The 24,626-nt window shown below is 29.4% G+C and overlaps 5 protein-coding genes across 6 annotated transcripts; 3 read left to right on the forward strand and 2 right to left on the reverse strand.

Moving 5' to 3' along the window:
• Window positions 1–1,195: 1,195 nt before the first annotated feature.
• On the forward strand, window positions 1,196–1,993 carry OCT59_013678 (uncharacterized protein; the record flags this gene model as incomplete). Of its 2 annotated transcripts, none has more annotated exons than XM_025324728.1 (1): window positions 1,196–1,993. In XM_025324728.1, one exon carries the CDS (start codon window positions 1,196–1,198, stop codon window positions 1,991–1,993), a length of 798 nt encoding a protein of 265 aa, XP_025184653.1. The 2 variants fall into 2 exon arrangements, with proteins under 2 accessions (XP_025184653.1, XP_066001782.1); XM_066141666.1 differs by having other exon boundaries at window positions 1,712–1,993.
• A 3,494-nt stretch (window positions 1,994–5,487) lies between these two features.
• OCT59_013679 (uncharacterized protein) lies at window positions 5,488–6,010 on the reverse strand (the record flags this gene model as incomplete). The annotated part of the gene is made up of 4 exons (XM_066141667.1): window positions 5,488–5,492; window positions 5,560–5,798; window positions 5,883–5,895; window positions 5,989–6,010. The coding sequence occupies 4 exons, from the start codon at window positions 6,008–6,010 to the stop codon at window positions 5,488–5,490; spliced, it is 279 nt and encodes a 92-aa protein (XP_066001783.1).
• Window positions 6,011–9,601: 3,591 nt separating this feature from the next.
• OCT59_013680 (uncharacterized protein) lies at window positions 9,602–10,896 on the forward strand (the record flags this gene model as incomplete). Its single annotated transcript, XM_025310219.2, has 3 exons — window positions 9,602–9,643; window positions 9,707–10,715; window positions 10,778–10,896. 3 exons carry the CDS (start codon window positions 9,602–9,604, stop codon window positions 10,894–10,896), a joined length of 1,170 nt encoding a protein of 389 aa, XP_025184651.2.
• Window positions 10,897–16,103: 5,207 nt separating this feature from the next.
• OCT59_013681 (uncharacterized protein) lies at window positions 16,104–17,618 on the reverse strand (the record flags this gene model as incomplete). The annotated part of the gene is made up of 6 exons (XM_025314654.2): window positions 16,104–16,201; window positions 16,291–16,549; window positions 16,637–16,836; window positions 16,904–16,956; window positions 17,025–17,260; window positions 17,334–17,618. 6 exons carry the CDS (start codon window positions 17,616–17,618, stop codon window positions 16,104–16,106), a joined length of 1,131 nt encoding a protein of 376 aa, XP_025184650.1.
• Window positions 17,619–19,378: 1,760 nt separating this feature from the next.
• Window positions 19,379–19,591, forward strand: OCT59_013682 (uncharacterized protein; the record flags this gene model as incomplete). The annotated part of the gene is made up of 1 exon (XM_066141669.1): window positions 19,379–19,591. One exon carries the CDS (start codon window positions 19,379–19,381, stop codon window positions 19,589–19,591), a length of 213 nt encoding a protein of 70 aa, XP_066001784.1.
• Window positions 19,592–24,626: the final 5,035 nt, after the last annotated feature.

Consider the following 24,626-nt stretch of genomic DNA (forward strand, 5'->3'; position numbering starts at 1 on the left):
ATACACAAAAATTACTGAATGAGAAATAGGGTTGGTTTAGTTAGTGAATAGGTTTTTTTTATGCGCATTAATAATTATATGAAAGAATTTATGTGAAATTTACATGTACCCAACATGGGTTTTATGTGAATCTGATTTATGTGTATATATAAATTTGTAAAAATATTTTTCTATAATTATTTATACAGTATAAAAACTGATTTTCACAACGAATGTTCGCGGTATAAAACCAAATTCATTTTAAAAGACAAATCATCCCGAGAAAATATATCATTAGTATTACAGTCATCTGTGCTTTATGGTAATCTGACATTAATTACTTGAAGTAACGTTTCGAGTTCCAGGAGTAATAAATTAATGAAGTCACGTGCACACGATCATGACTTAACTAAAAATTTGTCGTTAAAAAAACCCGTAAAGAAAAATATTTATTTTTTTTTAAGCAAATTATAAAAGAGTTTTTTTAACAGAAAAAAAATATTTTTTTAAAAAAAGATATAAGACAATGGAGGGGAGAAGGAATGAAGAGAAAAATGAAGGAAAGAAATGGGAGAAAATGAAAGGCAAAGAGCGAAAGGGAAGATTTTCGTTGGAAAAAAAAGTTTAAAAGTTAAAAATAGTTTATAATATCACGTGTATCACATGATTTCCCCATGCAGGATAATAGATCGCTGGCGGATTTTTTAACTGCATGGTAACAAATCACGGGTTTCTGCAAAGTAATCGTACTGTTGGACAGTAAATAATGCATTTTCCTTCATTTAATTGGGTAATAATTTCTCCAATAGTTTTTTCCTTGGTACTTTTATTTAGGATTCATTTTCATTGTAAGTTCTGGACGTGGGCAAGGCCGGATGTTACTTCGTAAACTTTTACTTTGTTAAGAAGGTATTTATATTTAAAAAAAAAAAATTATTTTTTCATAGAAAATATTATTTAAATTCACACCCAATTTCCTATCCAAGAATGTCAAAGAAATTTTCCTTTTTATTCTATAGAGAAATTTTACTTTGCATGTCAGTGATACTATTGCATGTGCTTGACAGTGCATAAAAATTTTCATTTCAAAATCCAAATTTAGTGTTAAAATAATTTTTTTTTTTTAAATATAAATATCTTCTTAAACTCCTTTTAAAAGCAAATATAAGTTTCTTCACATATATTATTATTTTCTTTTTTTCATTTATTATTCCCAATGGAAGGGTGTACCATTATAAATAATTCTTATTTGGTAGGACCAGGAATAAGAATTGCAGTCTACATTCAGAGCATACTAGGATTTATTAAAATATTTACGAAAGAACATAAGGCTACATCAGCAAATCTCGGGGCATTAACATCCTTCTGTTTGGTAGTAGCTGCTTTAGCCAGTCACGCAAATTATGTATTATTATTAGAAGTATCTCAATTTGTAACGTTATTGACGTTGGCACCATTGATGTTTCCACTTATTCCATTTAGTTTAGATAGTTCTAAAGTTATTCATGTATTGTACTTGATAGTTTATTTAATGGGAGCATGTTATAACATGTGGTTATGGATAGTGCTTAAATGGAGATTGCCCAAAGAAGAATGCGGAGACAAAGTGAAATTTTTTTTTTTTACTGCCCCAGTTGATCCAGCTGACACTTTTCGAATCCTTGCAATAGAAGGACACTTTATTGCATTAGTATATTTATTCATTTTTTTATTTTTATTATCCTGCTCGAAAATGTCTTCATGGCTTAAATATGCTGATAATGCATCGCAATTTCTTAATTTAATACAATTTAAAGGAAATGAAGGAATCATTAGCAAAAATCGTTATCGTATTTTTATATTTTATTCAATTGTGGCATTTCCAATAGCAGTACTTACAATAGCTTCAACTGAACTATCAGTACAGAAAAGTCCGATTTCTGAAATTTGGAGATGGGGGGTTGTACAAATATTGGCTATGGTATTTGCTATGATAGATTTGTTGATTACATTTATTTATGTTATAAAAAATTGAAGTTTTATAAAGAGAAAACTTAACCTATACCGGGGGGTTTAGGCTTCTTATTCTAGACCTGGGAGGTCAGATCTCCTTATCTTAGACCTTGTGGCGCAGCTGATCACATTTGTTTATAAATAAAGTAATAAACGCTACGCTCACTCTCTTTCTTTTATATTATTTTTTTTTTACACAAATTATTTTTCTTTTTTTATATTAAATATTTTTTTATTACCATTATTTTCATAATAGTGTATATTAGAACAACAAAAAAATCTTTATCAAAAATTTTAAATAAAGTGTTGTTTCTTTGAGTTTTGGATTAAATTATTATGTATTGTTTGAAACTTCTTTCAACTAAATTTTGTGATTTTAATGGTATAATTTTAGCACTTTGATTAAATTAATTATAAAATTGTTTGAATTCAAATATTTGATAAATATTTCTAATATTTGGTTTAGTTTATTTTTTTGTCATAAAATATTCCAAGAAAAATGCTCATACTTCGTATCACATTGTGAAATATTTCTATAATAAAAAAATTAATTTAAAAATCTTGAAAATTTTCTATAAATGTTACGAGCGTATTAGCGTATTTTCTAAGATAAAAATGTTATGCGCGTATTAATATATATTATAAGAAAATATTTATGAAATTTTTCTAAGACGATTGTTACAGTACATCGTGAAAAATTTTCTAAGATAAATGTTATGCAAGATTTCGGTGGCTGATTAAACCAATCATATTTAAGGGGGTCTAGGATAAGAATCCTGAACTGAGGGTCTAGGATAAGGACGCTCTTTTATAAACTCAAACTGTTGCACAGTTGAGACATTAAATGGAATCTTAATCTTGTAAATAAAAATATCGTGCTATATTATTATTTTTTCTAATTAAAAATATCTGGCTTGATGGTTAATTTGGTTAATTTGCGCATTTTAATAACCGATCAAAATTCCTGTCAATCACTATATCTATATCTTCGGGTGATTGCGATTTAAGAAATGGTATTACGTAGTTTTGCCAATAATCAATTTCCAATATATAACATATATTCTGTGAATTAATACTAAAAAATCCTCCCGTATTGCTATATTGCTTAGATAAATTATTTTTCCTTATGAATTTCTTCCTAACGGGGCAGAAGATACCAATTCGAATTTCCAGATAATAATGAAATTGGTAAAGTATGATCAATTTCTGTAAAAATTGGAAGATGCTTGATAACTACGATGAGTTCTTGATAGAAACTTCAGTTACTGTTCCAATAACATAAGGTCCAACTTCTAATAGGGGTTACCGCCAAAATTCAGAAAAATCATATGATCGCGAACCACATGATTTTATTACCAACATAAAATGATTTATTAGTGTAAAAAACAAAATTATTTCAAAAAAACTAGGTTAATATTGTACAATATTTATTATTAAGGAAAAATCTTTGTAAGATATAACACCATTTCAGGTGCCTTTAAATTTCTGTAGCTTCTGTTGTTAAAGTAAAAAAGGAATTTTGAGAAACTTCTTTTGCTGGGATGTGACCAACTAATTTCTGCTTCACATGTACTTATTTAAAGATTATTGTAAAAATTCAAATAAATTTTAACCGAAAGATAAGTGATCTAGGAATTCGACATCTTTGTTCATGTCGTTTCACCTCGCTATTCATACGTCGAAATAATTTGAGCAATGCAAAGTTTTTTGTCGGAATAAATGATTTAAAAATATCCATTTGGGATCAAAGGATGAACATTAGATACATTTGCATCTATAATATTATATACTAAAAAATTTTGTTAATTTAAAAAGACAAAATTTAAAATAACAGTTTACAATACGGGAATTGCTCTCTGGGACTTCGATCACGTGACAGATTTACTTTTGATTGGCACATGAGCGCGTCATGTCATTTTCAGTATAGGTTCGTTTCCTCGATCTTTTCGGTCTCAAGGTATTTTTTATTTCATTATTTTTAGGTCCTTTAGTCCTTCCGGTTCTGCAATTAATGTTCAGTTGGTTTTCACTTTACGTTTCGTCTCAATTTTGTTTCTGTTTCATATTTCAGTTTCAATAATTTTATTTCATTTTTTTTTAGATAGTTAGTTCTTTCGGTTCTACAATTAATAAAGGTATGTTTTTTTATTTTATTTTTTATTTTTTTTATTTCGTTTCTATCTTATATTTCGTTCCTTACTAACCAATTTTTTTTACTTTATGGTTTTATTTTTTTTACTTGGTTTCCCAACCTCCTATCATGATCATTTTTCTCTTTTTCTCTCCTGTTTACTTCCCATCATTTCCTTTTGCCTCTCTCATCACTCCTCTTCGTCTCCCATCAACTCCTCTTCGTCTTCCCATCACTTCTTATCGTCTCCCATCGCTCCTTTTCGTCTTCCATCACTTCTTTTCACTTCTTTTCGTCTCTCATCACTCCTTATCGTCTCCCATCACTCCTCTTCATCTTTCCATCATTCCTCTTCATTTTCCCATCACTTCTTTTCGTCTCCAATCACTCATTTTCGTCTCCCATCACTTCTTTCGTCTTCCATCACTCCTCTTCATCTTCCTATCACTTCTTTTCGTCTCCCATCACCCCTTTTTGCCTTCCATCGCTCCTCTTCGTCTCCCTTTTGTCTCTCATCACTCCTTATCATCTTCCATCACTCCTCTTCATCTTCCCATCACTCCTTTTCATCTCTTATCATGTCCTATTTCTCCTTTTTGTTTCCTATTACTTCTCATTACTCTTTTTTGTCTTCTATTACTTTCCATTACTCCATTGTTTCATTCTTTTTATTAGCATCTTTCTTCTTGATCATTGTAATTTACTTATCTTTTTATTTATTGTTTTTTTTATTTGTATCACTTCATTAAAAATAAATCCGGTGATTTTTTTCTTTAAAATCGTAAATGGGTGACTTAAATTTTAATATTTGCAAATAAAAAAATAAAAATAAAATTTCATTAAATAAGATTATTATTTTGAATAAATATGTTTGCAAAAAATTTTTTTTAAATAACCGATCAAAAGTTAAAAAATCAGCCATCAGCCGATTTACAATATATTGTACATCATGTGACATATTTGAAAAAAAAAACCATGACGGTTAGCAATTCCCTTACAATACTATTAAATATACCTTTAATTCCAGCAGTTATTGGAATAGCTGTAAGTCTTTTACATCCTTCCCAATGATCTTTTCGTTTATTTACACGATTTTCTAGAATTAATTGTAAATTCAGTAATTAACTGGTGATTGTTAGAAATTCTTTTTGAATGTCATGAGAAAGCACAAGATTTCAGAACATAGAAATCCTTCAGGTGTGAAGAATGTCAAATTTCTTTGAGGAATTGGTTTCTGATTAAGAATATATTGTAAATCAGAAAATTGAATTTGTCATTTTATTCTCCTCTGTAATTTCTTTATAATTATCAGATTCATCCAACAAGAGGCAGAAAACTTCAAATGCAGCAGTCCCTATATTTTCAGAATTTATTTGTATTTCAACTTATTCTAATATAAATATTAGCAATTTTAGTAAAATTTAATAAAGATTTAGGATAACAAATTATTTTCATACCCAAATTTTGATCTTGATCATCTTCATTATCAATTATTTCTGAAGCATTTGTATTATTATCTAAAGAAGTTTCATTGTAAGAAATCTGCTGCTGAATTGAATTTGAAGTACAATTATTAATCTCAAGATAATTTGCCAATGCTTTTGCTTCATCATATCCAATTCGAATCGCTTCTTTAATGTCATCATCTGATGGCCAAGTATGTAAACATTCAATAGTTTCATTAGAAATCAAAGTCCTATCAATATCAATTACATGGCCCAAAATAATTAATAATGTAAATTTTCAATTAAACTATATTTTAATTGATATAAATTTTTACCTGCAGCTAATGTCTGATCTCTTGATATATCAATTAATCCAGCACATAGTATCTTATCTAGATATAAATCGAATAATATAAGTATCAGGATTTGAATCTTGAGTACAAAACAGGCGAGTTGGTGGCATTATTATAATGTAAAAAACAAAAAAAACTGATAAATAATATGATTATCAACATTCTTCAACTGAATGGTGTAAAGTTATAAGTCAGTAGCACCTTCTTTCAATTCATAGAAATAAATATATCCAATAAAAATAACTAAAAATAAAGTTCTTTTGAAGAAGCTGCATACCATTCATTACTTTCAATCCTATATTTATTTATTAGATTTGGAATTCTGATTACAAAATTAGAGTCAGTGATTGTAAATCTCTGCATTTACCTATTATGAAAAAGAAGAAATTATCAATAATGTGCAAATTTTTATTTAATGGTAAAGAAGACATAGCTAATTCCTTCTCTAGAATTAGCAGACTTTACCAATAACAAAGTTAAGATTTTGCTTGAGATGGTTATCAAGTGAATAAGTAATTAAAAAAATAAAAATAAAAATAAAACAAAAATACAATAAAATAAAATAAAAAAATTAAAACAAAAAGCAGGTAATTCTCAGTTACCCACCACCACCATTCACCAACCCAAGCAAACACTCACTTTGCAAAATAAAAAAAAAACACACCTTTTTTAAAGTCTCCTGAACCACTTTCACTCATCTAGATTACGAAATTGGAGTCAGTGATTGTAAATCTCTGCATTTACCTATTATGAAAAAGAAGAAATTATTAATAATGTGCAAATTTTTATTTAATGGTAAAGAAGACATAGCTAATTCCTTCTCTAGAATTAGCAGACTTTACCAATAACAAAGTTAAGATGTTGCTTGAGATGGTTATCAAGTGAATAAGTAATTAAAAAAATAAAAATAAAAATAAAACAAAAATACAATAAAATAAAAAAATTAAAACAAAAAGCAGGTAATTCTCAGTTACCCACCACCACCGTTCACCAACCCAAGCAAACACTTACTTTGCAAAATAAAAAAAAACACACCTTTTTTAAAGTCTTTTGAACCACTTTCACTCATCTAGAATACGAAATTGGAGTCAATGATTGTAAATCTCTGCATTTACCTATTATGAAAAAAAAGAAATTATTAATAATGTGCAAATTTTTATTTAATGGTAAAGAAGACATAGCTAATTCCTTCTCTAGAATTAGCAGACTTTACCAATAACAAAGTTAAGATATTGCTTGAGTTGATTATCAAGTGAATAAGTAATTAAAAAAAAATAAAAATAAAACAAAAATACAATAAAATAAAAAAAATTAAAACACAAAGCAGGTAATTCTCAGTTACCCACCACCACCATTCACTAACCCAAGCAAACACTCACTTTGCAAAATAAAAAAAAAACACACCTTTTTTGAAGTCTCCTGAACCACTTTCACTCATCTAGAATACGAAATTGGAGTCAGTGATTGTAAATTTCTGCATTTACCTATTATGAAAAAGAAGAAATTATTAATAATGTGCAAAATTTTATTTAATGGTAAAGAAGACATAGCTAATTCCTTCTCTAGAATTAGCAGACTTTACCAATAACAAAGTTGGGATGTCTGCTTGAGTTGGTTATCAAGTGAATAAGTAATTAAAAACAGAAAAAATAACAAAGAAACAAAAAATAAAAATAAATAAGAAGAATTAAAACACAAAGCAGGTAATTCTCAGTTACCCACCACCACCGTTCACCAACCCAAGCAAACACTCACTCTGCAAAATAAAAATCACACCTCTTTTAAAGTCTCCTGAACCACTTTGCACTCATCTAGAAAACTGGTAATTCTCCATTCTCGTCTGTTGTCTAGTGTTAAGGCTAGTAACACAAAGAAGATGTATACTCAGTTCACCAAAACTCCTGCTTGGTGAGTTCGTCCTAATGGGAATTCTATGATTACAGGGATTCTAACTCTATTAATTTTACTCTTGAAGAATTTTAGAGAGGGTTTTTTTTACTGTAGTATTTATTTTATTTTATTTTTTTTTAGAGAAAACGGATGGTATATATATATGTTGAGGGTATATATATATATTTGTAAAAATCACATAAGGTATATATTGTTGTTGAGAGTAAAAAAAATCCGTGACTCGCGAGTCGCGACTAAACATGACTAATATTGATCGTCGCTCATGTGATTCTACTTTAGCCGCAATTGATGATGTGGCGGAGCTTGTATTTAATACTTTGGCGCTATCGAAAATCTATCGATATTATCGATATTAATACACTAATACTGTATAAATAAAATTATAAAACGCGTAAACATATAGTCGCCATATTAAATTCAAATTTAAATATATCAGGAATGGATTGGCGTAATTTTATGTCCGACATTCCGACATGATTAATTATTTTAAATAATTTTATTGTATTTTTGTATTAAGAAGATTTTTGCATGATGTTACAAATCTACTTATTGTGACATATGCCTGCTGACTTTAATGTTTTTATTGTATGTATGTGCTGCATCGCAAAAAATTTTCCCCGTTTTTATCATATAGTGCTCATAACATGATTATCATGAGATATATATTAACTTTTCGGCTATATTAGTACAGTATAGTTTTCCACCAAAAAATCAGGATAACACTTTCTCACAAGAGCGAGCGGTACATGGCTATAAGGATCGTCCTATGATGTCTTCTTAGCGGGAGTGTGCCCTCCTGTGCTGGCACTGTCCTACTATCTGTGCCATAACCTGTTGCGATACCTGTTCTACTGCTTGTGGATATTTAAGAGTTTGAGACGTCACTATATTTCATTTTTAATAGAGTGACGAAGTTGATTAAGTTGTGTTGAGTAGTGCGAGTGCAAGTGATAAGACGGTAATAATGGAGTACTCGGATTCAACTTACTGAAACTTTTTTTATGATCTTATCATACAAGTTTTAACATATTCCTGCAATCTTGTCGCATTTTTGTTCATTCAGAATTACAGTATTTATATTTATATCATTTTTTTATTGGAATTTATTGTTTCTTCAGATTTTGATTAAAAAAAAAATTTTATGTTACAATAACATAATGTAACGTAAAGAATAAATTTTATAAATTACGGTAATTTTACATCCCTAGTTATATCTCATCAATAAAGTTTGCCCACATCGGGCATAGGATTTTTTAAGCCGTCAAAGAAATTTTCAGATACATGAACTATTTTAGTTATAAAAGACACCGGATCAGAATTTTGTGTCGCAGTCATTATATATTATTATTTATAATCTTGAGTAAAATTTACATATTGATCTATTTCGATTATCAAGATGTCATTGCTACGGAACTTAAGAAGTGAAACCATTAAATTTTTTTTTACTCTGTGCTCAGAAGCCTTGCCTATAAAAAGCGTACTAATATCATTACTGATATCATCAAATTTTTTTACTGCGTGTTAAGTTAATTGATTCAAATTATTTGATTGTAATTATAAATTTTTTCTCACTCTTCTTACTGATGAAACTAACGAAATATTTCTCTTTTCTTAATGTAAAAAAACTAACGAAATATTTTATAACAACATTTAACAACATTTTTATGATCCTAGGAAAAAAAAGTAAGTAGCACAGGACGCCCAGCAACCGATTTGCTAGTGTTGTGCCACTAACCTGTTTTTACACCAATAATAAGTTTTTCTACATGGCTGAGAAACCCTCCCAAAAAATGGATGAGACAACTCGTGAAGGATTTTCTAAAACCATGGAGGTAATTTAAATAGACAGTTTTAGGGAGAAAAAAATTCGTTTTTAACCAACCTATTCTATACAGTACTCTACCAATCAATGTCAAGAAAGTCAATGGAAAGAAAGTAAGGGAAGTGACAACCGAGGGAAGACTAGTAACAGTTGGTCCTTACCCGCCGATTCGCGTTCACACAAGCTCAGACGCACTTTGTTTACTATGGAGTTTCTACATAAAGCTTCCAACCAGGAGAGCAACACTCGAGAAGCAAAGGAACTTTCTCATTCGGAAGGTGGGAGTTTTAAAGAGGCAGTTCATGATGATGGAAAGAAGAAAGAAGTACCGTCCACGTATGATAAGTATTACATACACAACACAAAACAACAAAATAGGGAGATTCATGACCGGAGTCTCGGTTTGTTTAACACCAGCAAAACCATCAGTACTCACGTCATCAATGTTGGAGGAAATGAGAGAGATGGTTTCAGAATCGAAGGCGAAAGATATGAAAATAATGAAAGGGGTAAATACTGTCCTAACGCAACAAGAATCAGAAGCTTGCACGTGGCCCTGGGGGAATTGCGCAGAATTAGTGCCGTGGGAAGCACTACAGGGACTGAACGGGAACCATGTCGATTTGTACACCCTCACTTTCACGTTAGAACAGGCGGAAGTACGGAACCCGTGCATAAAATGCCAGAGGGTTGCGGACTCAATGAATCTTGTAGGTGCGGCGGCGATTCACCAATGGTAATTGAAGTCATTGCAAACGAATGTGAACGTAATGTTTTTGCATCCTATATTAACCATGGGGACTGCGATGTATTAAATATTAATTGCATTAAACCGGGATCAAGTCTTGAAGATTATGTTGAAGAAGTTCAAGAGTATGGCTTCAATCACATAATACTCATTGGAGAGCGTGAGCATGGAATAATTTTCCTAGATTGCTATGGTCGTCTTTTTACATTAGATACAATGACTGGCGTATTGTGGCCACTTGGAGATAATTTCGAAGAGGCAGTTAAGAAGCCATGGACTGGCGAATTGGCGTGGAGTGTTGATGAAGCTGGGACTATTTTTGAAGTCGAGTATTGTATGTATGCAAATATTGATTGTTTTTACCGTGATTTTATGTAACTTTCTTCTCTCTTACAGATGGCGCTATTCGTGGAGATAAAGAAGATCAAAAACCTCTGAAAATCGAAGAAACCCGTAAGAAACCCAAAACTAACAAAGGAAAAAAGAAGAAAAATAAAAAGAGCATACTTTTTTGATTCTTCAGTGTTTTTCATTCTATTTTCACCCTTTTTAGTCATAATTGCAGTTTTACGATTTGTTTTAAAATTTTCTTTAATTCTAAGTAATTGCTTAAATGGATGAATATAATGTATAATAAATATATAAATAATTATGTATTGCAATAATTTTATCTTGAAATATGAAGAGTAACTGTCATAGGCAATAAAACACTTATTACTCCATTTTATCATATACTTTTAAATGTGTGTAATTATAAAATTGTCAACGCATTTTTGATAATCTAAATTACTTAGCGGTCTTTTGCATGAATAAAATTACTGATATGTAACATGTGCCTTTAATCGAAAATGTAGTTATGCTGAATTTTATTCAAAATTTTCTCGGGTTTTTTTTGAGGATTTTTTGGAACGCTATAATGATAAGATTCTAGGTTACAAAAGCATCATTAATTAATTAATTATTTATTTATTTATTTATTGTTAGGACTGGCCGTAATATAAAATACGGAAAGACCTTTACATATTAGATATGAAAAATTAGTCTACTATTTGATAAAATATGAAACCCCCTATAATTGAGCAGCTTCCAGCGGGATCTATTTTGAATCTTAGGCTATGGCCGTCCAGACCTATCCAACAAGGAAATATTAAAAGAAGAAAAATAAAAACCCAAATCCAAACCCAAAATACTAAGAAAATTCTATATTATCTAAAATTAAATTCATAAATATACTATCTGGAGGTAAATAACTAATCCATGATCCACTATGTAAATAATTAGATGTTAAAAGATATATATAACCCCTTAGATCCTCAGGCATAAGATACAAGAAAGATCATTTGAAGAAGTACCGGTAGGATAATCATTAGATAAGGTAGTCCTTTGTGGCGTTATGATAGTGTCCTGAGGTGTTGAACATTTGCGTTTACGCTTCCGGTGGTAACGTTTTTTGTAAAAGTGTTTCTTGTTTTTCGTGATATAAGTTGAGCGTTCCCACGTTTTTAAAAAGTGTGAAGGAGCCAAAAAGGTCGCGTAATATGATTAAAAGAAGGCCATAAAGTCTTTACATATTGATAAAAAACATTTGGGAGCAAAGGTTTTAATTAAGTTGATAAGTTCTTGAGGAATAACTTGATGGAAGTCATGGAATTATGAGTAAGCTGGATATGAGGAAGAAGTGACATGGCTAAATAAATTAGAATTATTAATAAAAGTTGGCACATTTGAAAGTACAGGTGTTGTGACTTGTGCTAAAAGTAAATTAATCAAATAGTGCTTTGCTTTGCGAGACGTTCGTTAAAATCTTGAAGATGAGCAGGACAAAATCCAGGGCGAGTATTTAAATATTCTACAGTAGAACAGAAGGAACAAACTATTTGTTGTACATGGTATAATTCCGGGTAGTTGCGTTGTTGAATGTCGCCAGCAGTCAGCAAATTATGTGATTTTGAAACCTGTAACGCGATCGTTCAATTCATTACAAGTGATGTTATCATTATTGTGTTTCATCCATTGTTCGGTATATGACCAATTGATAGGGTAGGTGCGTGACAGATCGAATTATTGGATTTGTTGCTTAAAAAATCTATAAAGGTTGCAGCTTGAGTAGCGTGTTTTGTCCATTTCCTGAGGTCGGTCCAAATGATTAAAAGTTGGAATGAGAATATTATCCGGAATACGTTTTGGATTAATAAAATTGGAGGTAAGTGCTTCTTTAACTAAAATGCCCGCAGTGTCGTCGTCTGAATGTCCTTTACCTTTAATTAACGTGATGGTGAGTGACTTGACGGAAACAAATGCTTGATTAGCGCCAAAGGAAATAATTTTTGACTTACGACATTTTCCTAACGAAAAAAGGAATTGAAAACCTTATTATGTGTGTATGAAATTTTGGGAATCAGTATGAATAGTAATAGAAGCTTCGTTCGAACAATTAATGTTATTAAAATTGCCATTGTTTCAGCCCGGGTAGAAGATGGTAAGAAGGCAGTGCTTCCTTTAAAGGTAGATATATGAGGATCGGGCTCGCGGCTCGTCCCGACCTGAAAATAAAATATTGCGTGTCTTAAGTTGTGAATAAAATATTGCGTGGCTTCACTAGCTTGGAGTGTGAAATAAATAGACCTACGATTCACAACTCGAAGGGGGGGATAATAACTGAAAACGTGGTGTGAACTACGTTCAGTATAAAATACAGGAGTTTTTGCGCCATCTAGAAAATCCATATATATTTCTTTTCCGTGAATGTCTTACAACATAACAACTTTATGTTGTTTCCATCTCAGCCACGCTTCTTATCGATAATTGTAGTATTGGAAATACGTAAATAAAATGAGAACGAACAAAAAACATTACTGCGATATTATAAGTAGTCACCTTTTTTACTTTTTTGTGAGATCACATGAGAGATAATAAAAACAAAAATTATTAGAGGTGATATACATCGGGTATAAATATTTCTCAGGTCACCAAATATTAATGTTGATTTGCGACTTCTTGATCTGGAGAAGAAGAACATACAAGAAATGAAACCAGGAAATATTTAGTCTGTTCGAAAATACCTAATACGATAATACCAAGTTGAAAATATAGTATATGAGAATATATTAGCAACAGTTCTAGATTATTCCCTTAACATGGAAAACGCAATTACCTTTGATTATAAGATAAATGATGTTTGTTATCTTAACTGGAACACGTTGAATAGACTTTTATCATGGAATGTTGTATTTTGTAGATTATTCACGAATATCTGCATATAATAACACCTAAAGCCTGATTTCGTTCGTTGTAGACTATCCGGATGAACTAGATATTCCTATGCATACTACAACGGAGATCAACAATAACCCAGAAATTAATGATACTCCCGATATCACGTTAGAAATGAAGGTTACAAAACAATTCTGTAGCGAAAAACAAACCGTGTTCTCTACACCAAGTAGTGGTGCCTACCGTCATTAAGGACCAAAATTGTTCGATTAGTTTCGTACAACGGCAGGTTTGTAGTTGAATAGGTAATCTTTTTTGGTAATGATTTTCTCCGTTTTCTCCCACATACTATGTAATAATCGATAAACAGCTATTATTGTAGAGACCGACCCACACCCTTACGTGCATGATTTATTAAATCATTGCTACCGATTGGTATGCAATAAGGTAAAATTTATTTATTAGTAATAAAATTATATTTTTCCCAAGTTTAAAATATAAAAAAAGAAAATTTCAGGAAAGAAAGGAATTTCTAAGTTATGTTAAACAAAACTAGAATTACAAGAATTGCAAAGGTATTTATCAATTTCTTCTTTTCCAAAACTTCTGTACCTCAAAACAGAATATTTATCACGTCACGAAGTTTGTATGTTAATTGAAAATTCTCATGGAAATATTAAAAATATTAATATAAGGAATGATCATAACTTTGGATATACTAAAAGATTATATAAATCCATTGCTATAAATTGTTCAAAGATTGAAAGTTTGAGTATTTTAATATTCAATTTAAAAAATTTAGGTGATATAAAACAAATTTTCTTAAATTGTACATATAGCTGATATAGAAGATGAAGAAGATAGTTGTGATGAAATATTATATATTCTAGAAACGCATGTTCACTTTATATATATATATATATGATATCTAACAAAAATAGCCCCTTTGTCACGAACAAAGGAAAAAGGAGGTCCGATTATTTTCGCAAACAAGGAAAGAGGAACAATAATAATAACCCTTTGTACTGTTTGTAAGAGATATCGTCGCACAACTTTCCCGTCTATCATTAGCCGCAGTACCGCAGTAATGACAAACTACTATTAATACGAGGCCCATCAAAAATGGAACTGCTACGCCTTTTAATTTCCAGAAGCCGTTTGGCTCAGCCTGTTTGACTAAACTATTAAAGTGGAATCCTAAAGGTAAGAAAAATAAAAAAAATTCATCCTACTAACTATTATTTATTTTCTTTCACTAAAAAGTGCATTGTTTACACAAATGTTGGAATGATTGCGAAACCTCAATATTGAATTATTAATTAGTTGTTTAAAATTTAATTTAATTTTTCCACACGTAAATGTTGCCAGGTATGGAGGTGTGTATAGGGATTACCGCTGTATTGTAAAAAGCTAAAGGAGTATAAGGCTGCTACTTGATAATATCAAGCATAATATCAAGCGACGTGAGTTTTCTTTTTTTATAGGTCTTTAGGTTCTTACAGTTTTACAATTAAGGTACATCCTTTTTTTTCTTGCCTTTGCTTTTTAATTTGTTCTTTACTGACTCTCTATGCTGTTCTTTAACTCCTTCCTTTTCAACATTATGAGACGCGTTTTACTCTTAACTTCACAGGTTTTGTTATTATTTGTTCTTTAACTCACTTGTTTAGGTTCTTGTTTTCATTATTCTTTACTAACTATATTTTCTTTACTTTATGCACGTGACATTTCTTAAAAGTGTGATCACGATCATAACGAACTCGCTTTATAACGAAATTTCCAACACGTGACATTTAACTACATCAAATATCCCTTGTTATAACAACCCTATAAAAAACAAATGTCCGGAAAATATCATCAAAATGTCCGGAAAATATCCAGAAAACATTTGATATGTCTGGAAATTGTCCGGTTTTTTGACACAAACATGATGCTTAAAATTTTGATGTGTCCAGAATTTGTTCAGAATATGTCTAGTATAGGTATTCAGGATGTATTCCGGACATAGAAAGGTGGACAAATTCCGGACATAGTAAAATTCAGACAATTTGAACCATACAACTTCTGGACATAACAAAATTCCGAACAAATTCTGGATACTAGTTTCTAAAAAAGGATAAATAAATTTTACAAAAAAATGTAAGAAACTGACATTCATTGTCATACTAATTAAATTTGCTGAGCAGGCAAAAATACTATATTAGGTACGTATTTATGCGGTGATCATCGCGACAGTCGTCATTTTTCAGTTTCAAATAAATTAAGTGGCGTAGAGTCTTAGTTTGGCTTGTATTGAAAATGTTTAGTTCTTCAAACAAAAATCTTCTTCTTGTTAAATACATTTATTACATGTAAATCTATATAAATTTTATTGTTTTTTTTTATTTTCTTGATCGATTTATAAGCATCGTTTTTTTTTCAATTTACAAAAAAAAAAATAGGTCAATAATAACTTATATTGTTATTTGTTATAAATAATTAAATAAAATTATGATGTTTCTATTTTTTTTTAAATAATCAACACATCTAGGTCTGTGAGACTTAAGGATTCTCTCTTTATAAATTTTTTTTCAGATTTGAATTCTTTGGGTGTTGGTTCATATCTTACTATTAAAATTATAAGATAAATGACTTATTAGTAAAAAATAAATATTATTGATTAAATCAATAATAATTAATAGATATAATTTACTTACGATAAAATCCAATATATTTCCCAAAATTTTTCTGACACCTGAGAGAATTCAAAGTTGATAAAATCAATATTATCCAAGATATTATTGACATAATAAGAAATGTATTAAAGAAATGATCATATCTAAGACAATATTGTAATGTTTTACGTCGATTATACCGAATATAACAAAAATCAATTGTTCCAAAATATAACAACATGGCTTGAAGAATATTTCCAATGTAAACAACAAACATTAACAATATTGATTCATCCCTGACCTGGTAAAACATTAAAAAAAAAATAATTAAAAAATATTTTTATGATAAAATTATCAATTATTAAATATTATATTATATTATACTTACGCCCTTCAACATAAAAAATGTATAAAATAAAGTGAAAATATCTAATGGAACAATAAAACTAATAATCCCAATTCTACGTATATTATATCCTAATATACCAAAACCCCAAATTACAATTGTATAAAAAATTACCCACAAACCTAACATCATTATCTTTGCGTGGAATATTGGAAATTGTAGTTGATACACGGAATCCATACCTAAATAAAAAATAATATTAAATATTAGGTTTTGGTATATAGAATTTTCTTTTTTTTTTTTACTTACTTATTATTTCTTTAGCTTCTGAGTGAGGATATTTATGTCTCATAGGCCATACTCTAATTAATTATAAAAATTTTATATGAAATACTATACTAATAAAACATAGAGTATTAATATAGATTACCTTTTTCTCCAAAGATAATGTAACATCACACAATAAAACACTGTAAACATAACTAAAAAAGCAAGTAGAAGACTTCCTGATGTATAAAATATATTGTCTTTTGGAAAGTAGCATGATTTTGCTGGTAATTCAGCACAAGAATTACTTTGAGTACGAAATAGTGACCCACCCATGATGACGGGAAATGTATGAACAATAATAAATGCAATTCCATGAGGTATTGTCTTGCTATAAAACTATAAAGAAAAATGTTAATAAATCTAGATAATTACAACTGATTAGCAAATTTACAAGTAAGATGATATATACCATTGTTATTCCAGATATTATTGGGAAAAAGATCAGTGGAATAGCTATATAATTACTGTAAAAGGTTCCCGTTGAAATTAAATATGTGATAAATAAAATTGTATATCCGATCATATCAATTAAAAACATATAAAGGAATATTTTCTCTATATATTTAAGTTTTTTATAAAAACTTCGAAGTACACTTTGGAGAGAATCTTCTATTATATCATCGCTTTGGAGAGAATCTTCTATTCTATTGTTATTTTGGAATGAATTTTCCGCTTTTTTACAAAGATGTGTCATTTTTTTAATATTGTGAAATGTAAATTGTAAATATTATCAAAATATTTTTTTTTTTGATGAGCGTTGAATTTTTTTTATGCTGGTAATTTATGGCCTATATATGTAATTTTGACAAAGAATGTTTTTTCTAATTGTATATTTCGTTTCTTTGTAAATTTCGATACAAAGACGTCACATCATACTGTGCCATTTCTGTGGGAAAATTAAAAGAGGAACGAATATATGAGATAAACAAACAAAGGTAATTAATTATATTATGTCATCACTCATCATAATTTTTTATTTAATAAAAAAAAAATGCCATTTATCCTGCAACTAGCCGCACTTCAAACCTACAGTTTCAGAAAATCGTTTTATTTTCGTTAGAGAAAAGAATTTTCTTCAATGTATAATTTAAATGAAAAGGAACCATCCGGACGGGTGAAATTCAATCAGATTAAACTTTGTATGGGCAATCAATAAATTATTGAACTTATGCAGAATGCACACCGATCATCAAATTAATTATTTATGTTACAAATAAACAGTATAGATACATCAAGTTGATCAAGTTGGTAACACTCGTAATTTATTTCGAGTTTCATCTCAATTTATCTCTTATACGCCAATAAAATTAATAATTGAACTATTAGTACTTAACATTAAATACAAATATAACTTTGTGATTTTCATATTAAAAGGTTTCGAAAAAGTGATCAGCAGCATTTAAATTAGATAAAATGACAATTTAAAAATTGCGCACTGCTGTGTGGTGTTAATTTATAAAGAAAAGAAAGCAAAGAAACATATAATTACATATAATGAACATAATTTTAACTTGCACTCGATAAAAAATTATATAATTGCTAAAAATACGACACTCATAAAAAACTTTTGATATAAAAATACATTTCATAATATTGAATAAATTGAATAATAGAACAATTAGCTTACCGTACAGTGCTGCCCACTCAGTCTGACAGTGATGGCAAATGGCCAGGTCATTTGGCCATTTTGAAATCGATCTTCGAATGACCTAGTCATTTGATCATTTGAGTCATTTATATATAATGCCTTATAATTCAGGTCAAACTTATGATGCCGGCCAGAATTAAAAAATTTATAATCACATGAAATGTTTTTATTTATTCCTGTTGATGTACCATCATAACCATATTTTGGGTCGCGTTTAACTCACCGACAATTACTTCACCGACAATCATTTCACCGACAAACGTTTCACCGACATATATATAAAATTAAATATAAAAATTTTATAAATATTTTTACATATATCTTTATATGAAATGGGGAATTTTTTTGTTAATAACACGTATTTCTTTGTCAGATTTTATAAAATACAAAAAAAACTACTACTATAGATTTCCTTAGGTGAATAGCACATACTTTACATACTTTTCACAATAGTTTATTTGTTTTAATAAATGTATTAATGTTTTGTATGATCAAAACTAAAAAGTTTAAATATATATATATATATACATAATAAAATTTATAATAACATATATAAAAAAATAAACTGAAAATACAATAGATATAACTATATGTTATTTTATCAACTAACCCGTCTAAGATGGAAATAAGTATCAATACTTATTAGATCTAAACTAAATAGTATCTAAATAAAAAGTTTTTATAATAAAATATCTCATATTTAATATGTGATTATCGGTGAAAAGTTTGTCGGTGAAATGAACCAGACCCGTGTATGTACTAGAGCGAGTTTTTTCTCATTATGGGTCTTTATTTAGGAAAACAAGATGTCTACCAGTAAGGAGAACCAAAAGCCTTTTTTCGATTACGTTGCTTCCAAAGAACTCAAGTTATTGAAGGTCGATATTTCCCTCGAAGAAGGGATGATTCACTTGAGAGCCAGAAAATGCTTAAGTGTAGTTTTTAATGTTGTTGACTCAGATAAGGGTAAATTCTGTGCTAAGCACAAACAACCGGAAATGATTGATACTTTTTTATAATGATTATAAAATTTTATTTATGATAGTAAATTTTAACACTAATGGACAATGAATTTATAATAATAATTATAATAATTACAAAAATAAAAATAAATTAAAATAAAATAAATAAAACAAAAATATCGGTACCATTTAGTTTCTACTTGACATAACCGTAGTAGTGTACATCTTGACTTTGACAAGATCTACGAGCGGATACGTTTATACAACTCCAATATATTGAAATCCAAATATCAAACCAAGTTCCTTTTGTAGGTGTTGGTAAATCAAATTCCTTTTGGAATGTGTATTGCACAGGTATATTTTCGCAACTGCTACAACTACAACCATTAACCCATTGAGGTTTATCAAAAAATTTATGGTCACCGCCATTATATTATCAACGTGCATACTAAAGTGGCCTATTGCTGATACTCCCAAACTGTCATGCATATCAGGAGATTGAATTGTCATGTTAAGTATAGAATTTGGTAACAAATTGGCATCTATAACCTGAGCACCACATTCTAAAAAAAAAATTGTCACTTTTTTTACCAGAAGAATTATGAACAATAGTAAATTAGAAGATTAACATACTATAATTTGAACTATTATTACACCCGCTACCAGCAGGATGACAACCATGAATTTTTTTAATGAAAAAAAAAAACATGTATTTTTTATTCATGACGAATTATGATTTTAATAATTCAAATGGTTATGTGTGTACATTATTTATATTTCTTCCCAAAAATATCTTTTCTTATAAAGGAATAATGCGTGTGACGTTCTTGGAAACAGATCATTGTACGGTTCACACATGGTTAGTATGTACGATTTAAATAATTCCTAATAAAGCGCATTGGTGATGACCTTTTTTTTGTTTTTATCACATGAAGTGAACGGGGTGATTTTATTCTTATCCACATAATTACACGACGAAAAAGGAATTCGAAATAATGCAAATTAGTTCGCCAAAAATCACGTGCTTTATTTTATTTGAAGTATTATCATAATTAGCCAGTAGATCCTGCTTCTATTGGTTGGAAGTGTATCACGGTTATCATATGACACAGCATGTATCGGCGTCTCGGCGAGTACGTATCAAACTTTTTGTATTGTTTTTTCTCATGTAATAATTTCCCCCTTTTATTTATTATTAATTTATTATCCCCTTAAACTGCATGTGGTAAATTTTGCCAAGAAACTGCCCATGGTATTCAATTGATCAGCAGTTTCATACTTTCATACAAACGGATTCATAAATCTGCAAATATACGGTTTGTATCACCTTAATTAAAGATGCCAGGATTTATCGATTTATTATTTAATGATGAATGATCGTACTGATCATTTCTGTTGACTGAAATTATGGGTCTGGTACTAAATCCTGACGATACTATGAATGCCGATCATTTCTATTGACTGAAATTATCTTAGTTTTATTACCAAAATTTAAAGGATATTTAAAAAAAGCTATTATAAAATTATCTATAATATTCTAATTTCACATGATATTGACAATTTTATTACAAACCCGACGCTCACAATCCCGACAAATCATAATCCCGAAACTTCAGAATCCCGTAACCACATTATTCCCGACATTCATTATTCCGTCATTATCCACAAAATCCCGTCAATCAGAATCAAGCTACAAACCCAATATTGTTGGTAAAATGATTGTCGGTGAAATGAACCAGTATAGATTAGGTGTTTACAAATTATATAACAAAAACATTGTCATTTTTTTCTATCAAATCTTGTATCCATAGCCGATTAATTGGACGTAATCGTATAAGTTCCACTGTATTACACACACACACACATATATACTGTGTTAAATTTAAGTATATACAGTAATAATGATTACGATATATTCGGTGGCTTGTGTTAAATGAAGACATAACATGACTAATCCAATATAATCATAAGTCATCTTATGTTGAATTTTCCGATTAACCGTACGTATTGTATGTCTGTATGTCTTTTTGCTTTAATATTGTTGAGTAAACGATTACAAATTTATACTTTTTATGATTCATATAAGCTTATACAAAAAAAAATATATTTACAGTTCTTTTTCTTTTTTTTAATATAACTCACCTTTTCACGCAACCAAATACTTTTTTTTCACGCGTAAATAATACTTATTTTTTCATGTCATGCAAATAAATACTTTTTTTTTATGCAATAATATCTAGGTATTATCAAATATCTAAAATCCGTTTCTGTAATAACGTCTGATATTTCAAAGCTTCAACCATTTCCGTAATAACATCTGATATCTCAAAAATTCAACTGTTCCATAATAACATCATTTCACTGGTATTTATTTCTTTATTTTATTTTTCTCTTTTTTTATTTACTCATTTTTTTATATTTATTTTTTCCTACTTATTGGATATTACGTCAATCATATTAGAGGATCTGGTACCGGTAGGTATTCTTTATGATGTAAGAAGTGTCTAGTAGGTGCATTCAAGTGGTGTATCGATTTGAGTTTCCAGTTGATCCCTGGTTTGTGCCTATGATGATGACATGCCTACTTAGCTTTTTGGTACATAGGTAGCCACCTTTCAGGACCAGCATAGGCACTCAACAACCGATACAGTAATGACATTTTTCACTAACTTTTGATAAAATCTATTTTGTAGGTTATAACTTCAACTGTTTCCATTGTAATGTCTGATATCTTAAAAATTCAACTGTTCTCTAATAACATCATTCACTGGTATTATAATTTTTCTCTTTTTGCTTTTTGCTTTTTTTTTCTCTTTATTTGTTTATTTTATTGCTTTTTTATTCTTTTTTATTTTATTTAAATAACTCATTTTTTTTATATTTATTTCTTTCCCAATTTTGAATATTACATCAATCATTATTAGAGGATCTAGTATTGGTAGGTATTCCTTTATGATGTAAGAAGTGTCTAGTAGGTGCATTCAAGTGGTGTATCGATTTGAGTTTCCAGTTGATCCCTGGTTTGTGCCTATGATGATGACATGCCTACTTAGCTTTTTGGTACATAGGTAGCCACTTTTCAGGACCAGCATAGGCACTCAACAACCGATACAGCAATGACATTTTTCACTAACTTTTGATAAAATCTATTTTGTAGGTTATGAAGTTTGCTTATACTTACTCTGAAGGGATGTTGGTACAGATACCTTGACTGGTCTAGGCGTGGCCGTGCCTCTAGGGATTGATCCATTACTGTGATGATAATAATTTTGGTTGTTTATGTGGCCATGTGCATGATTCTGCTAAGTTGATCCATCAATGTCATAGGTCATTAATTTGGTGTACATATAATAGGTATGATAGTTGTAATTATTTGAAGAGGGTTTTAAGTTTGGTTTGGGATCATGTAGTTGAATTTGTTAACTATTATGATAATGGATGTATGGTAAATTTCCATAATGCTGGTTGAATGAGAGAAACATTGTATATGCAACATTATTATTAAAAAAAAATCAATTGTATAAAATAGTGTGGATATTACAATGTCATATTTGACTCTTCTAAAATATCTAATAGAATAGATAGTCATATGTCCATTGATAGATACACCAAGCTCAATGCAATTTAATTTTTTATTTGTCAAATTACTTAAAACTGTTGTAAATACGCTCTTCGTCATAATTAAATTTTAAAATTGCTAAATTTTAATGTCTAAGAACGAACAATCGCGGTTATATTTATACTTGTTATTTCAAAAAAGCATGGCTTGACTAATATCATTGATTTTAATTCTATAATTCACGTTAATGTTATTTTCAATTGATTAAATTTATTAATTAAATAATATCTCTAATAATGTATTGTTTTACGAGTAACGTATTGTGTAATATAATTAATGTAATTTCGTGAATACATGGCTTTGCATTAGTAATAAACATTGTCGAATTATCTAATTACTTTAACATAAGTATACCAACGTGAACCTTAAGTACTAAGTAAAAAATTATTTACAATGAAAAAAATACAACTAATTAGATAATAATTAACTAATTAAAATTTAATTATAAGGAGATTATAATAAAGCTGGTATTACCACCCGGAAATGACTTGTAATTCTGATCACACCTATTTGAGATAATCATATGTTTATAAATAATTTGAGTTACGAATCATTGATTAATCTATTTCAATTATTAGTTAATTGAATTGTCTTATCATCTTGTCTGGTATCTGTTTCCACATTATCTGATTCTGTAATATTTGTATTATTAGAATCTATATTATCTGCAATTTCATCTAATTCTATACTATCATTAGCTTGAATTTTTGGTTCGTTTTCATTTCTCTCAATGGTATTCCTAAAGTCAAGTCTTGTAAATCAAGTTCTATCCTTTCTACTTCTTCAGTTATATTGGTCATTTTAGTACTTCTTTTATTCTTTCTAGTTCTGACCTTGCTTTTTCCCATATCTGAACTTTCTCTCAGTTATTAGTTACTGCGCAAAAGGTCGTATGAATTATGACAAAGTGAAGAACGCGTTATTAAAGGTGAAAAGAACGCGTTGTAATTTAGTCCCTTTTTGTACTTCAGATTATTAGTAACGCAATTGCATCAAATGCATCAGGGATGAAAGATCGATATCTAAATCAATTCATGTAATTTGTAATCATCTTGTAATCATCTTAAATGTTCAGCATAGACAGTCTACAATTCTGACACCAAAATCCCGATAAACCCAAATCCCGATTGAAATAAAATCCTGATAGTCACAAATCCCGACAGTTAAAATTCTTGACGGTCAAAATCCCAAAGTTTTTTTTTAAAAAAAGAAATAAATTTTATAAATTTTTATAAATTTCCAATTAAACATATAATTTTAAAAATACGGCGGCGCAGTATCGGGTCTTAATTTATCCAATATAATTAAAACATAATTTAAATTATTTGATAAGTATTAATGCAAAATAAGTAAATTATACAATTTTAAACAAGTGACATTTGCCTTAGAGTAGATGGTACATTCAGTATCTGACTATCTCAAAGTGTGGCTTATACATGTGACAAGAATATAAATAAGTTCATTTCATACATA

This window comes from Rhizophagus irregularis, chromosome 21 (assembly GCF_026210795.1).
Source record: "Rhizophagus irregularis chromosome 21, complete sequence".
NCBI lineage: Eukaryota > Fungi > Glomeromycota > Glomeromycetes > Glomerales > Glomeraceae > Rhizophagus > Rhizophagus irregularis.